The sequence below is a fragment of the Rhagoletis zephyria genome, unplaced genomic scaffold (assembly GCF_001687245.7).
Source record: "Rhagoletis zephyria isolate East Lansing unplaced genomic scaffold, Rhagoletis_zephyria_1.1 Rzeph_scaffold_00872, whole genome shotgun sequence".
Taxonomy (NCBI): Eukaryota; Metazoa; Arthropoda; class Insecta; order Diptera; family Tephritidae; genus Rhagoletis; species Rhagoletis zephyria.
The window spans coordinates 115,156-131,582 of NW_016157956.1; the positions used below are offsets into that span (position 1 = coordinate 115,156).

At 38.4% G+C, this 16,427-nt stretch overlaps 2 protein-coding genes across 2 annotated transcripts; both read left to right on the forward strand.

Moving 5' to 3' along the window:
• The first annotated feature begins 1,369 nt into the window (after window positions 1-1,369).
• Window positions 1,370-1,948, forward strand: LOC108361871 (uncharacterized). The gene has a single exon (XM_017614632.1). It carries the CDS (start codon window positions 1,370-1,372, stop codon window positions 1,946-1,948), a length of 579 nt encoding a protein of 192 aa, XP_017470121.1.
• A 1,219-nt stretch (window positions 1,949-3,167) lies between these two features.
• Window positions 3,168-4,013, forward strand: LOC108361872 (uncharacterized). Its single transcript, XM_017614633.1, has one exon. The coding sequence runs from the start codon at window positions 3,168-3,170 to the stop codon at window positions 4,011-4,013; it is 846 nt and encodes a 281-aa protein (XP_017470122.1).
• Window positions 4,014-16,427: the final 12,414 nt, after the last annotated feature.

The window sequence follows — 16,427 nt, forward strand, 5'->3', positions numbered from 1 at the left end:
ATCAAATATTTTGACACATTTTAATTGACATACTCTAAACATGTGATTTTATATGTAATTTTTTTGTTTTTGCACCCAATAAGTTAATTTTTCGCAGTCCATTTTGGTACTTTTCACCTGACATCGGACGAGAAAAATGTATCATCACTGACGTACGTCAGCGGCCAGTGTCGTAAGGCGCTGGAAAGGAAGGCGCTGTAAAGGAAGGCACGCATCCTCACAGTATATCTTTTAAGAGTGGTTACGGTCGGCAAAAATCCTCCGGCTGAACCCTCCACGAGGGTGCCGACTGGAAATGGGCACTACAGCTTCTGTGCGATGTCAGAATGGTGCTCAGCTAGGATCAGGAATCAGTGCCATGTGCTAAACTCCTTAATAGCTTAGTCATATGGAAATGGTTTTTGATCGTGGTTTGGAGGTCTGAAGGGGCTGGATCAAGGGGTCACGCGCACCGTACCGAGGATCGGCCAGGCTGGGGGCCCCTAAATAGCCCAGTCGCGAACGGAGCCCTCTGGGAGGCGGCCACACCCAGGGGATGTAAGTAGGCCTTACCTGGGCATCGCGGATCTCTGCCCGGGTGGACGACCCCCCTTTCTCCGCAGCCCGTGGGAACAAATATGGAAAAAAAATCAAAAAACAACAACAACAAAACAGCAACAACAACAACAAAAACAAACAATAAAGGGACCGGCCCCCTTAAGGCGTCGGAAGGGTCTCGGCCCACTAAAGAAGGGGCTCAAGCGATGCAAAGTACCTCCACCAGCCGTAGTGCGGTGACAAACAGCGGGAAACCAAGGCCAATGGTGAAACCGGGCAAAGCTCCTGCAAAAAAGAAGGAAAGCGGCGGTGGGATGCTCAAAGGAGTCCACCCCGGGAAACTCCTGGCACCAGTGGAAGCCAACCTGGCATGCAGATTGCAGCCGGGGATAAGGCTGAATCTGGGGCGCAGGCCTCGGGCGGTCCTCCCGCGACACCCACGGCCTTCACGAGGCCTGACCAGAGGCCAGAACCAGCTCAAGCGGGCTATCGACAGAAGAAGATGGCTGCACGAATCCTGCAAAGGTTCACCACTACGCCTGACCTGTGTAGCAAGACGAAGGCAGAGTATGTGAAAGAGATCCTCACAGAAATCGACTGGGCGAAGGCAGTCCTGCCCGATTACCGCAAGCCGGAGGAGAGATAGCCGCAGGCGCCCTCCAGTAAGCGCAATAGATCGGGGGGAAATACGGCCAACAATGCAAAGAGGGTCAGAACGCAGGAGCCTTCTTTTGCTGAAGTAGCCAAGGAGCAGATCCTGCTTGGCGTCATTGACGAGAGCGATGAAGACAGCGTAGCCCTGAGGCAGCAATGGAAGTGGGTTAAGCCCGCGATGGCCGACATTGCTATCACCATCATGTTGGAGAATCCGGGACCTCCGCCAACCTGCAAGGGAGCGGGGTGGTTCCAAAATAACATCCGGGTTATAGCATGCGAGGATGCTAGATCGGCGGATATATATAATAAGACAGTCACAGGCATTGGAGAAGTCTACCCTGGTGCGAAGCTCAGGGCGGTCGACTTCAAGGACCTACCGGTGCGACCGAGAGCGAGAGCATGGTTGCCTTGCAAGCCAGCGGAACCCGAAAGGATCCTGTATACCATAAGGCTCTACAACCCGGATCTACCTACCGAAAATTGGAAGGTGGTGAAAATAAATGAAAGCGGTAAAGCGACGATGCAGGTTGTCCTGCTTCTTAATAAGGACTACATAGAGTTGCTGGAGCAAAAGAGCGGGGTGATACGGTACAGCTGTGACATGGCCAAAATTAAGGTCTACAGCAACGACGTAAACGCAGCGAAGGACCTGATCGCGGAGGTAGAGCCGGAGGAGGCCAACAGCGACGTGGAGATGGAGGGGGAATCCGTGCAGGTTGATCCGATGGACAACCTGACCGGGGGTTATGCCTAATCGACGTCTTCGCTGGGGGTCGGACGCATGCTTCGGCATGCCGGAAGACGCGGTCAACTCCACCCTAATAGGCGACGTGGGCGATAACGGCCAAAATGGTGAACGTATTGCAGATTAACCTTCACCACTGTAAAGCAGCTTCAGCTGCACTGCTGTTCCATCTAACAGCTAAAGGGGCAGCCGACATCGTCCTAATCCAAGAACCTTGGGTGGTGGGTCAAAACATTTGCGGGCTGAAAGCGCCGGGCTACAGACTGGTAAGTGGAGCCTCAACGGGGAAACCAAGGACGTGCATATTGATAAGTATCACACTAAAGTGTCTATTTCTTCCACAATTTAGCGACGAGGACACAACAGCGGGCAGTCTAAGTGTAAACGGACGACCAATTAAGATGGCATCCATGTACCTAGCGCACGACAAGGAGGGGCCAACTACCTGCATAAAGGACCTAGTGGCCAGCACGAGGGTGGCGCTAATTTTGGGAGGTGATGAAAATGCCCACCATCATACCTGGGGCAGCTCCGACGATAACGAACTGCGTATGCGGATGATCTTGCACTAACAGTAAGTGGGAAATTTCCACAGACCTTATGTGACATTATGCAGGTAAAACTGATGGAAGTCGAGAGTTGAACAAAAAATAACGAGTTAGGGGTAAACCCAAACAAAACAGAACTTATACTATTCACGAGAAGGTACAAAATCCCCCCATTGATAACACCAAGGCTGGCCCAGACCACACTAAAATTAAGCGATTCTGCTAAATACCTAGAGATAGTCCTAGATAGAAAATTAAGTGGGACTCAAAACACCGAAGAGCGGATGCGGAAGGCCACGCTGCAGGAGGGCAATCGGCCGAAAATGGGGGTTAACCCCGAAGCTAGTGCACTGGATATACACCGCCGTGGTGAGGCCCATACTTCTGTACGGGGTAGTGGTATGGTGGCCTCCGCACAACACCTACTATGGCATTGAATACGATCCTTAAAATCATACCCATAGATATTATAGGACGACAATACGCTGCGTTTGCAGCCCCAAGACTACAGGGGCTTAAAAGCTGGAAAGCGGCTCGCTGTGGTCACACTGCAATTCTGAGGAACCGACAACTACCGAGTACAACGGGCTATTGTGTACCAAGGCTCACCTTCACTAAAGGTTATAGCGTAACGCTACCTAGCAGAGAATCATGGTTCGAAGGAGTTCCGGGGTTTAGAAATGCCATTCTACACGGACGGCTCCAAACTAGAAAATAGGGTAGGAGGAGGCGTCTACTCGGAGAAATTGGGAATAAAAAGGTCATTCCGACTACCTGACCATTGTAGTGTCTTTCAAGCCGAATTGGCAGCCATGCAAGAAGCCGTTGACAGCCTAAAACTAGCTGTTATCGCCACTACGGAAATATATATATACTCAGACGGTCAGACGGCCCTTATGGCGCTTGACTCTGTCACTATAAATTCGGAAACAGTTGCCAACTGCCGCAAATCACTCAATGTGATGGCAGAGCAGTTCGCTTTGCACCTGGTATGGGTACCGGGGCACAGTGACATACCAGGAAATGAGAAGGCAGACGAGCTTGCAAGGGCGGGTACCTCCTCTCCACTTTCACCAGCCTGGAAGAGGATGCGTATGCCACTCGCTTCCTGCAAGCTCTTACTAAGGGAGAACTTCCTTGAAGAAGCGGCCTCCAGATGGGATCGCACTGAAAACTGTAATACAACGAAGCTTACATGGCCAAAATGGGATGCACGGAGATCGAGAGAAATTCTTACTCTCAATAAAGGCGATATGTCACTGGCCATTGGTCTGCTCACAGGACATATCCTGATAGGAAGGCACGCAGAACGCCTCGGGGCTAGTCACAACGACTACTGCAGGAGCTGCCACGACGAAGAAGAGCCTGAATCAATAAGGCACTTACTCTGCGAGTGCCCAGCACTAGGCAGGAAAAGACAGAAATTCCTAGGTATAGGTCTTCTAGACGATCTAAGCGCAACTGCTAAGTTGGGAATACGGCAGCTGCTAAGGTTCGCAGACTCCACGAACTGGTTTAAGGAGTAGGGGTTTTTGGATCCATGTGGTATCACAATGGGCCCTGATCGGGCCTAAGTGTGCTGGCGCCCTCTGGGCCTAGCAGCCACTTCAACCTAACCTAAGAGTGGTTACGGTGATCGCCTCTAGTATAACTTATACACCTGTTGCTTGCACCAATCACTTTCAGGAAAAAATTGTTGGTTAATTTTTTGTTTTATATAAACCGATCCTGGAGTGGCTTGACAGTTCAGTACAGTACAGCAAAATTTACGAACAGTCTGGAAAAGCGCGAGTTCCCCCTACAAATTTCAGAATTATCTCTGAACTACTGCAAAAGGGATGCAGAGCTGGACGGTTGAAACTCATATGGTGCTAGTTAAGCTGTCATCAATGTTACTCATCCTGGTCATGTGAAAGCTGACAAAAGATGCACAAATATACCATACTATACTTTTTCGAGTTTCTTAGACCCTAAAACTAATAGCAAACTGTTATCGTTTATTTAATATGTAATTCCCTAGTTTAGGGGGCAACGGCTAAAATATTTCCAAAAAATCATTACTGGTAACATTAATGTCATTTTTATACATATAGGTATACATACATACGTACGTATAATATTTAATGCAAAATGTAACCATAAAATGCGAAGGATTTAATTATTATAATTTTGTAGACGGGCGGCAACTCTATTCAAAAAATAAATCCTTATTGTATGTCTTCAGGCACAGCCCTTTCATTTGACACCTTATTTTTTTTAATCCAACGAACCGTGCAGATTTTTTAATTTTTAAAAAGCTGTCAATCCTATTAAAAAAAAATAAAAACTTATTTCATATCTAGAGGCCAAGCCTTTCATTTGACACCTCATTTTTGAAAATCGAACGAACGCTGCAAATCTTATGCAATTAACGAAATTGCCTTCGCATAGAATAGTATCCCTAGCAGTGTTGCCAAACATGGGCTTTTCCTACCAAACCTGGTAGGTTTTTTTCTATTTGGTAGGTTGGTAGGCTAGTTTGGATTTTGGTAGGTTCAGCGACAATAATAGTTATTTGCGAAAAATATTAAATATTTATGTATCTCCAGACATTTTTGCAACCAAGCCTTGAAGAATATCACCAAAACTAACCTATTGGTCTTTCTAAAGCCATTCTTGGCTAATATCGAGTTATCCTTCTACAAACCCTACAAGGTCAGAATTCCTGAAAGGGACTGCTGCAAGGTGATAGTAAATATGATTGACGAAAGGTGCCAAGCATGGTATACCGACGGATCAAAAAGGGATTACGAGAGTAATGGGGCAGGCGTATTTTGACCAAAATTCCAGAAAGTCTGGTCAAATTAAATATTATTTCGGATAGTCAGGCAGGTTAAAGGCCTTAGACTCTTTTAAAAAAGCAGCAGGTTTGCCGACCACTTGGAAGCCCACAATAACGTAACGCTGTGGTGGGTTCCGGGACATGAAGGGTATGAAGGCAACGAAAGCTGACTGCCTCGCAAAGCGTGGAGCCCAAATGCACTTGCATGGTTCCTAGCCTTTTGTGAGCTAGTGGAAGAAACTTCACAGCATATACTATGTGACTGCCAACGTATCATAAATAGCAGACTGATACACATTGGGGAACGATTGTCTTCTTCATCCAAAATTTTAAACATGGAATGATTACAATTAGGGTTAAGCACAATAGATAGATGTGTAAAGAGACAAACATTTGTGTAAGTCTGTACAGTAAAATGAATTGTTATACCTTGTTAATTTGTTTTTATCGTACCATCTGTGGTTTAAATGTTGTGTTATCTAGATTTTTAATAAACTTGACATAAAAAAATATAAAAAACTTAAATAAAACTTTCGTAGGTTTTGGTTGAGTTTGGTAGGAAGTTTTGGTAGGAAAAAAAATTTGTCCGTGGCAACACTGATCTCTAGCCACACCAACTTTCCGCGAATGTTTAACGCATCATTTACATACATTCACTTACATATGAACGAGAAGGACAGCAGTGAACGTTCGCGAAGGCATCGATGCCATTTATACCCTGCAGAAAATCTTTTGCCGATAGTACTAGTTCTAGCTCAATACCCAAGCAATGCTTTCAACTCTCCAGTTTAACACGGCGATGTCATTGGCAGTGACAATTGTCGCCCAGTGCATTACTTTGCAACTAGTTTTTAACCAGTTCAGTTTTAGACTGTTTTTTTATAAGAAAACCTTTTTAAGACTAGATTTTTTGATATTTTTTCCTTTTTTTCTTTTCTTTTACAGATTCCAAGTTTGTTACATACACAGTATACAGCATGATACAAAAAAGAAGGTAGTTTCATTTAATGACATTCGTTGTTGTTGCTAACCATTTGACTTTTAATAAAATTATGGCATTTCATCAAATTCATGCTACCTGATTACTGGAAGAAATATATTTTTTTAAGCAGAGATTATATCAGTACATTCAAAGATGTGGAATATGATGAACTAGAAAATTATGCCGGCTAAATGATTTCGCAAATGGGGTTGACGACTAGGTTTCAGAACGCATGAGAATGTGTAACTGCAAAACCGCGTAACTGACATTTTTCTCCAAAAATTGGATTTGCTCACACAAGCTCTTGGCTCAACCCTTATCCATTCGTCCTGAAATGCGATTTCTTTGTAAAAAAGATAACCATTTTGAAATGTGAGTGTTTTACTCTCTTCTAAATAATTTATGCAACCTCACATACGCAGTTGTGCATTTTGTTGATACACGGTTTTGTACTTTAAACGACGATCTGTTAGCTGTTTATCGGAGGGCGGTCTGTTCAAGCCTTCTTCAGGTGTTTTGCATAAATTAATTTGTGAAATTTAATGATGCTAAAAGCCTAATTTTTTGCAAAATCTGATGAGAAATTTAAAAGCAAATTTGAACCTAAATATAAAAAGGTTTCATTTGGGAAGAACATTCTTTAGAATTTGATTTTTAAATCGCAAGATGGCATTAAAAAAAAAACCAGAAAAATGCGCGCGTGGTTTTTATTACAAAATGAAGAGAACCATTACGATGAAGTCTCCTTTAACAGTACCAAGTACTGATAATGGTTTTTGATTTGAAATGTTATTACATTGGTATAAATATGGGAAAGAAAATACTCCGATTTATTGTTTTAATATTATCAAAGTGGCAAGGCCGTTGATAATACTCACAAATTATGAAACTTCAAAAAATTTTATTATCCGTCAAAAGTTGTTTATTGAAACTACCTTCTTTTTCGTATCATGGTATACAGTAAACCAGCCATTGACAATATGCTTATTTGAAAATTAATACATGAAATATTGTGCATGTATAGGATTCTTTTGTCATTACCCCATAGGGTTTGACTGGTGCAAAAGTACGCACAAATGTTTGTTGATATATTTGAAATGTAAATTTTGACAGCGAAATTCATAAAAAAAATAATAAAACAAAAATATTGTTGATTACTACATGGGAGGTGGTCGTGGTTATTGACAGGTCATTTCGTCATTCTGAATATTTTAATAAATATGTATGTAAGAATACATATGTGTATATACATTTTATACGGTTGAAAAACGGCCTCGCTAATCTGCATAAACCTTTTTTATTTGCATTAACTCATACAGTATCCTTTTCAAATGAGAATAAGCGGCAGAACAAGTGCATACAAATTTGTTTGAACGTCGATATATAACTTTGTGTACATATTTTATTAAAACTTTGGAGGTCTCCACTATAAGAGTTGTATATTTGAAAATTAGAGAGTTCTACCTTTAATTTAAGTAATACTTGTTTTACCCCCTAATTTATGGGACCATTTTCCAAAGTCAACCCACCGTTATTCACTCAAATTTGTATTCGGAACACGATATGACTTATGTAGGAACTGCATCCGGTTATAATCGCTTACGCTGCCAGCCCGATTTGCTTGGAATTTTGTTTTTCTCGTTGTTTTATTTTATGTGACTTGAAAATATTTTTCACTATAAGAAAATATTGAAATTCATTTCATTTGGGTTAAAGAAAACGACAACCGTGAAAAAATATCAACCAATACATTCAATTAAATTGTCAAATAAGCATATTTACATTTTCTGTTTTGCCTATTTGGATTACTGTATACTGTGGTTACATATTTTATAAAAAAAAATATTGTAAGCGGCACGAAACAATTTAAACTCATTAAATCTGAAATTTCACAACTGCCTCCACCGCGATTTGAACTCGCGACCAGCGTTGCTTGAGTCAGAGGTCTTGTCGCTGAGCTAGGGCTTGCTCGAGTTGCAATCTCACTGAGAAAAAGGATTAGTTTCGACAACTAAAGATCTTTAGTTACTGAATTTTTAACAGTGGAACATGAATAAATAAATAATTGCCTAAGTGACTCTGGCCGAGTCCAATATAGCACGCCAGTCGTTGTTTTCTGTGTCAACTGACGCCAATTGCAAATGCCAGTTCCTTCTTAACCTGGTCTTTCCAACGCAGAGGAGGCCTTTCTCTGTTATCAGCATCGCGATCCTCATTGTATATTTTCAGAGCTGGAGCGTTTCTGTCCATTCGAACAACGTGGCTGAGCCAATGGAGCCGCTGTATTTTAATCCACTGAACTGTGCCTATATCGTTGTAAAGCTTATAGTTCCAGCATCTGTGGTATTCGCCGTCATATTTGGGAACTGTTACCAAGGATTGGGAACTATTACCATGGGTTGGAAATTATAACTAAATATATTAAAGCTTGTAATATTCATCATTCAGGGTTTGGTTAATACTAATAAATATTTCTTTGAAGCATATTTCTACAAATTTCATTCAACTTAACGTATGGTTCATAAAAGGATGTTATTAAGCTCTGCTAATGCAGATAAGCTTTCTTTCAGCACATGGTCTAGTCATAGTTACCAAATCTTAGTTGAGGCAACCACGATTTGGTTTGAGAGTGGAACACATTAATGCTTGTGAGCCACCCCTAAATAATGCTGAGCGCTCTCTCAGCAAATGCACAGTCTCACACAATCTCAGTTCCAGTTTTTCGATCACCGCGAGTTGTTTCAGTGCGCGCAAGTTATTTAAAAATATAAAGTTTGATGCCAACCGGGGTTTTTCAGTGGATATACATATAATTCATGTGAATTATAATTTGAATGTTTCTATTTCGCCAAGGAAAAAGCAAAGCAGTACTCTTCCAGCAGATATTGACCTGGGTTTTCGCACGACTGTTCCTGTTTCATCATTTCTTTTTAGGAAATTCTTACCACCATATACATATGCATTATTTACACTAGTAACTATTTATGTAAATATGTACGTATTTTTTATGCTTAATATATGCAAATAAAAGAAGAAAGTAAACACAACAAACATCGAGTAAATTTTTATTTGTGTCAAACTGAAACCTTTTTTCCAATAATAAACGATTAGCTGATTCAAGTCTACGGCAAGTTCACAAAATTAATTGAAAACTTGTATCAACCAAAGCATTGTTTATATTTGCTCAAAAATGATTTTATTCAACTAACAATATTGTCCACTCAAGGTAGTCGTTTTGTAATTATTAACAAATATACATTTGTCCCAACTAGAAGTCTCAAGTAAATTGCAGACTTTCGTGAACTAGATACATATTTATTTCGCCAATACCAACTATGCCACTTGGTCACTATAACCAAATCTTGGTAATTATAACTTAACCTTTTTCTGAGTGTATTGATTCTCCTTCTTCTTCTTAAAACAAGTCCAGATCATTCGCGTTCGCGAATGTTAGGTAGAAAAAAAATTCCGCTGTTGTTCGTACGCATACGTATTAGTAGACCAAACAGCGTGCGTTCATATATCGTCGCTCGAATAAAGAAACAGTGTAAATGCCACATACACTATTATTCGATAATTGTACCATTGGATAGACAATCCTTTAATCTATTAGAAAAATCTTTAGTTTCCTTAAATATATCTTTGGCTCACTAATTTATTCCCGAAAACTGAAATTGTATTCGTATGGTTTGTAATGGTTTATAAAAACTTCCAATTAGTTTTTCTCAAAACTATACTTTTCATGTTACACTATTTCATTATTCCAGCGACGATATGTAGCTACCCTTCAGCAAAATTTAGAGACAGTCTGGCAAGGCGCTATTTCCGAGCTACATATTTCAGAACTATCTCTGAACTGGTTCAAAACGGTGTGCACCCAGAAAAAGGTTTATTTATAATAACCAAGATTTGGTTATAGAGATCAAGTGGCATAGTTGGATATGGCGAAATTAATATATAGTTCACGAAGGTCTGCAATTTACTTAAGACTTCTAGTTGGGACAAATGTATATTTGTTAATAATTACAAAACGACTACCTTGATTGGACAATATTGTTAGTTGAATAAAATCATTGTTGAGCAAATATAAACAATTCTTTGGTTGATACAAGTTTTCAATTAATTTTGTGAACTTGCCGTAGACTTGAATCAGCTCATCGTTTATTATTGGAAAAAAGTTTCAGTTTGGCACAAATAAAAATTTTCTCGATGGTTGTAGTGTTTACTTTCTTCTTTTATTTGCATATATTAAGCATAAAAATGCATACATATTTATTTATTTATAGTTACTAGTGTAAATAATACATATGTATATGGTGGTACATAAGAATTTCCTAAAAAGAAACGATGAAACAGGAACAGTTGTGCGAAAACCCAGGTCAATATCTGCTGGAAGTGCTGGTTTAAGTATACTGCTTTGCTTTTTCCTTGGCTAAATAGATACTTTCAAATTATAATTCACATGAATTATATATCCACTGAGAAACCCCGGTTGTCATCAAACTTTATATTTTTAAATGACTATGCGCACACCGAAACAACTCGCGACCAGTGTTGCCGCGCCGCCCCAAGAAAATGTATCACCGACCAAGCCAAGAATTTATCCAAATGTATCCAATTTTCTTTGTTTACGTATCCATCTCATAATATGTAAGAAAACCAAACATTTTCAAGAAAAATACATAATTTAACCCATCCTAAGGACTTGGAATACGTGTATATATATTTTTATATTTCATAAAATCAAAGATTAGTAATTTCAATTTATAAATTAAATTTTTTATGCATAAGTACTTTGCAAAGTAAGTATAATAAATAGTAATTAATATGTTACATTTGTACCTGTACACTCTAAAAAGTGTGTGTAAAACTACTACTGAAAAGTATCTATTTTTCAACAGGAATCTGTATAGATATATATACTACGTATAAAATGTTCAGGATTTGATTTTGAACTTGAGATCTTTAAAATGTACACATGATATGTTTAAATTTGCAAAAATTTTGAAACTAAAAATACATTTCCTACAAATAGTAAACATTAGGGGCTTACATTTACTCTATTTTAAACATTTTATGTGTTATTTTGCTCTCTGCGACAAATTTGATATGTTAAAGTAAACATGCAGTGTTTAATTTTATGAAAATGGTTACCTCTGTTAATATGCGCAAATAAACAAAAAAATTTTAGAGTGTATTTTAAGTCTTTTCAGTAAAATTCATAAAAATTTCCTTAAATAAATCAAATCTAGTTTTTTAAACAGTGTATTTTAAACTACATTGAGATCTTCTTTCTTTTAAAATTAACAAATGAAAATATGTGATATGAAAGAGATATATTTACTTTATATATGTATTAAGATCTTGCTTAAAGCATATTTTTTAGCTAACTAAACAATTGCGCCCTACACTGCTTTGGTGAGATATCTTCATATTTCATTGCTTCGTTCACAAAAAATTAAAGAAAAAAAATAATAATAATAAAAATAAACAAATAAAAAATTTCACGCTTAAGTAGCGATTTTTAATACATTTAGAAAACGTCATTAATGAAAATCGATTTTTGAACGAAAGAAACTTTATAGAAAATATAAAATTTTGGCCTATTTAAAAAAGTATCCACATTTATACTGATCGGAAAAAATAAGTATCCCGCAAAAATTCGTCTCAAAATGTATCCAATTGGATCTATTTAGATCCAAACGGCATCCCTGCTCGCGACGATGACAAAACTGAAACTGAGAGAAACAAGTCTGGGCATGTGATAGCACACACTTTTCTTTCTCAGTGATCGACATGCCATAGCTTACTGAGCGCTCTGTGACCACACGCGTATTTCACCCATATATGAACAGCGGTAGCGGAGTAATGATTTCCACGCACACAGTCTTATTCATTGAATCGTTTTATGCAATTGTCGGCATACTAGCGCATTCAAACGATTCAATAAGTGGGACTGTGTGCATTGCTCAGCTGGTTCTCTTCGTATGTGAAACACCCATGTGCTCAGAGAGCCCTCAGCATTATTTAGGGGTGGCTCACAAGCATGAATATGTTCCGCTCTCAAACCAAATCGTGGTTGCCTCAACTAAGATTTGGTAACTATGACTTAACCATGTATTGAAAGAAAGCTTATCTGTATTAGCAGAGCTTAATGACATCCTTTTATGAACCATACGTTAAGTTGAATGGAATTTGTAGAAATATGCTTCAAAAAAATATTTATTAGTATTTACCAAACCCTTCAACTAAATTAACGATATGGTACAGCCTAGATGAATATTAGAAGCTTTAATGTATTTAGTTATAATTACCAACCCATGGTAATAGTTCCCAATCCTTGGTAACAGTTCCCAAATATTGTCAAAATTCGGGAACTAAATATCTTTAGTTGTCAAAACGAATCCTTTTTCTCAGTGTAGAGAATATTTGATACGTTCACGTTCTCGTATAAAATCATAAATGTATGTACGCGAACGTTCATATATGAATACTAGCAAATGTCCGCTTGCTTCGCGGCGCCTAATAAGATATTTTGCGTTGGCCAATTCAAAAATAACATTTAAACCCAAAAGCAGTATGTAAAGTAAACATTTTTAGTTTAAATTGAAACGACTAAAAACGGAATCCTCCTCACACATANCTTTCTTTTAAAATTAACAAATGAAAATATGTGATATGAAAGAGATATATTTACTTTATATATGTATTAAGATCTTGCTTAAAGCATATTTTTTAGCTAACTAAACAATTGCGCCCTACACTGCTTTGGTGAGATATCTTCATATTTCATTGCTTCGTTCACAAAAAATTAAAGAAAAAAAATAATAATAATAAAAATAAACAAATAAAAAATTTCACGCTTAAGTAGCGATTTTTAATACATTTAGAAAACGTCATTAATGAAAATCGATTTTTGAACGAAAGAAACTTTATAGAAAATATAAAATTTTGGCCTATTTAAAAAAGTATCCACATTTATACTGATCGGAAAAAATAAGTATCCCGCAAAAATTCGTCTCAAAATGTATCCAATTGGATCTATTTAGATCCAAACGGCATCCCTGCTCGCGACGATGACAAAACTGAAACTGAGAGAAACAAGTCTGGGCATGTGATAGCACACACTTTTCTTTCTCAGTGATCGACATGCCATAGCTTACTGAGCGCTCTGTGACCACACGCGTATTTCACCCATATATGAACAGCGGTAGCGGAGTAATGATTTCCACGCACACAGTCTTATTCATTGAATCGTTTTATGCAATTGTCGGCATACTAGCGCATTCAAACGATTCAATAAGTGGGACTGTGTGCATTGCTCAGCTGGTTCTCTTCGTATGTGAAACACCCATGTGCTCAGAGAGCCCTCAGCATTATTTAGGGGTGGCTCACAAGCATGAATATGTTCCGCTCTCAAACCAAATCGTGGTTGCCTCAACTAAGATTTGGTAACTATGACTTAACCATGTATTGAAAGAAAGCTTATCTGTATTAGCAGAGCTTAATGACAACCTTTTATGAACCATACGTTAAGTTGAATGGAATTTGTAGAAATATGCTTCAAAAAAATATTTATTAGTATTTACCAAACCCTTCAACTAAATTAACGATATGGTACAGCCTAGATGAATATTAGAAGCTTTAATGTATTTAGTTATAATTACCAACCCATGGTAATAGTTCCCAATCCTTGGTAACAGTTCCCAAATATTGTCAAAATTCGGGAACTAAATATCTTTAGTTGTCAAAACGAATCCTTTTTCTCAGTGTAGAGAATATTTGATACGTTCACGTTCTCGTATAAAATCATAAATGTATGTACGCGAACGTTCATATATGAATACTAGCAAATGTCCGCTTGCTTCGCGGCGCCTAATAAGATATTTTGCGTTGGCCAATTCAAAAATAACATTTAAACCCAAAAGCAGTATGTAAAGTAAACATTTTTAGTTTAAATTGAAACGACTAAAAACGGAATCCTCCTCACACATATGCCAAGTATAGTAGCGCTGTGATTCCATATGGAATACTAATCCCTTTCGATGTAATGCGTTTTACCTATGGCTTATTTCCACCTGTGGGATCNGCGACGATGACAAAACTGAAACTGAGAGAAACAAGTCTGGGCATGTGATAGCACACACTTTTCTTTCTCAGTGATCGACATGCCATAGCTTACTGAGCGCTCTGTGACCACACGCGTATTTCACCCATATATGAACAGCGGTAGCGGAGTAATGATTTCCACGCACACAGTCTTATTCATTGAATCGTTTTATGCAATTGTCGGCATACTAGCGCATTCAAACGATTCAATAAGTGGGACTGTGTGCATTGCTCAGCTGGTTCTCTTCGTATGTGAAACACCCATGTGCTCAGAGAGCCCTCAGCATTATTTAGGGGTGGCTCACAAGCATGAATATGTTCCGCTCTCAAACCAAATCGTGGTTGCCTCAACTAAGATTTGGTAACTATGACTTAACCATGTATTGAAAGAAAGCTTATCTGTATTAGCAGAGCTTAATGACAACCTTTTATGAACCATACGTTAAGTTGAATGGAATTTGTAGAAATATGCTTCAAAAAAATATTTATTAGTATTTACCAAACCCTTCAACTAAATTAACGATATGGTACAGCCTAGATGAATATTAGAAGCTTTAATGTATTTAGTTATAATTACCAACCCATGGTAATAGTTCCCAATCCTTGGTAACAGTTCCCAAATATTGTCAAAATTCGGGAACTAAATATCTTTAGTTGTCAAAACGAATCCTTTTTCTCAGTGTAGAGAATATTTGATACGTTCACGTTCTCGTATAAAATCATAAATGTATGTACGCGAACGTTCATATATGAATACTAGCAAATGTCCGCTTGCTTCGCGGCGCCTAATAAGATATTTTGCGTTGGCCAATTCAAAAATAACATTTAAACCCAAAAGCAGTATGTAAAGTAAACATTTTTAGTTTAAATTGAAACGACTAAAAACGGAATCCTCCTCACACATATGCCAAGTATAGTAGCGCTGTGATTCCATATGGAATACTAATCCCTTTCGATGTAATGCGTTTTACCTATGGCTTATTTCCACCTGTGGGATCTCTGTCAAGCGTGCGTAATATTCTTCTATGATCTTGCAACTTCAACATTGGTCCGTAAACCATGTAAGCCAATAAAAGTCCTTATACGGAAACTCAAGAACACATATGAGCGTTTTCAATTATAGGAAGGCCAATAATCCTCGCTGCCCCACAGATGAAAAGTTTTCTCGTAAACTGGCTAAATGAGTCGTGTGATCTCATGAATAAGGTTTGCGCACGATGAAATTAGTGCACACATTACGGCTAGTAAAATCTTTTAAATATATATTTAAATATATACAAATGCTCTTGTCCAATTTCAAAATAATTCGACACGTTTTGTGTTCAAGATGGGCAATGAAAAGGAAGTACGCGAAAAAATTATTAGATTTTATAACGAAAATCCAAATTGGACTTTCAAAGCAATCGCTAGAAAAGCAAAGGTTTCCCGGAATACCGTATCGCTTGTTGTTAAAACTTACAACGAACGTCTGACTGTAAATAGGAAGCAAGGAAGTGGCAAAAAAAGGGTTTTAAAAACCCTGTTGTCGCCAAGAAGATAATAGCGCTTTTTAGGAAAAATCCTAACATATCGGGTAGAAAAGTTGCTGAAAAACTACAATGCTCCGAGGCTTTTGTCAGAAAAGTTAAAAAGGAGGAAGGGCTTAAGTCATACAAAGTTCAGAAAGTTCCTGACAGAAATTCAAAAAAGAACAGCACGGCAAGAGATCGAGCCAAACGACTTCACCTTGAGTTCTTTAAGAATTTTGACTGCTGCATCATGGATGATGAAACATATGTACTTGGGGACTTTTCTCAGCTACCAGGTGTGGATTTTTATGTTGCAGATGGTAGAGGAAATGTCCAAGAGGAGTTCAAAACGCAAAAAAAGACAAAATTTCCTAATAAATTTTTGGTTTGGAAAGCAATTTGTAGCTGTGGTAAAAGAAGTAGCTCTTTTGTTACAACTGGAACGATTAATACTGAATTATATATCCAAGAGTGTTTGCAAAAACGGCTTTTGCCATTCATAAGACGGCATGAGGTCTCT

What these genes read in the sequence shown, in the direction of transcription:
- LOC108361871 (XM_017614632.1), top strand. Translation starts at nt 1,370, where the DNA reads ATGGCCGACATTGCTATCACCATCATGTTGGAGAATCCGGGACCTCCG.
- LOC108361872 (XM_017614633.1), top strand. Translation starts at nt 3,168, where the DNA reads ATGCCATTCTACACGGACGGCTCCAAACTAGAAAATAGGGTAGGAGGA.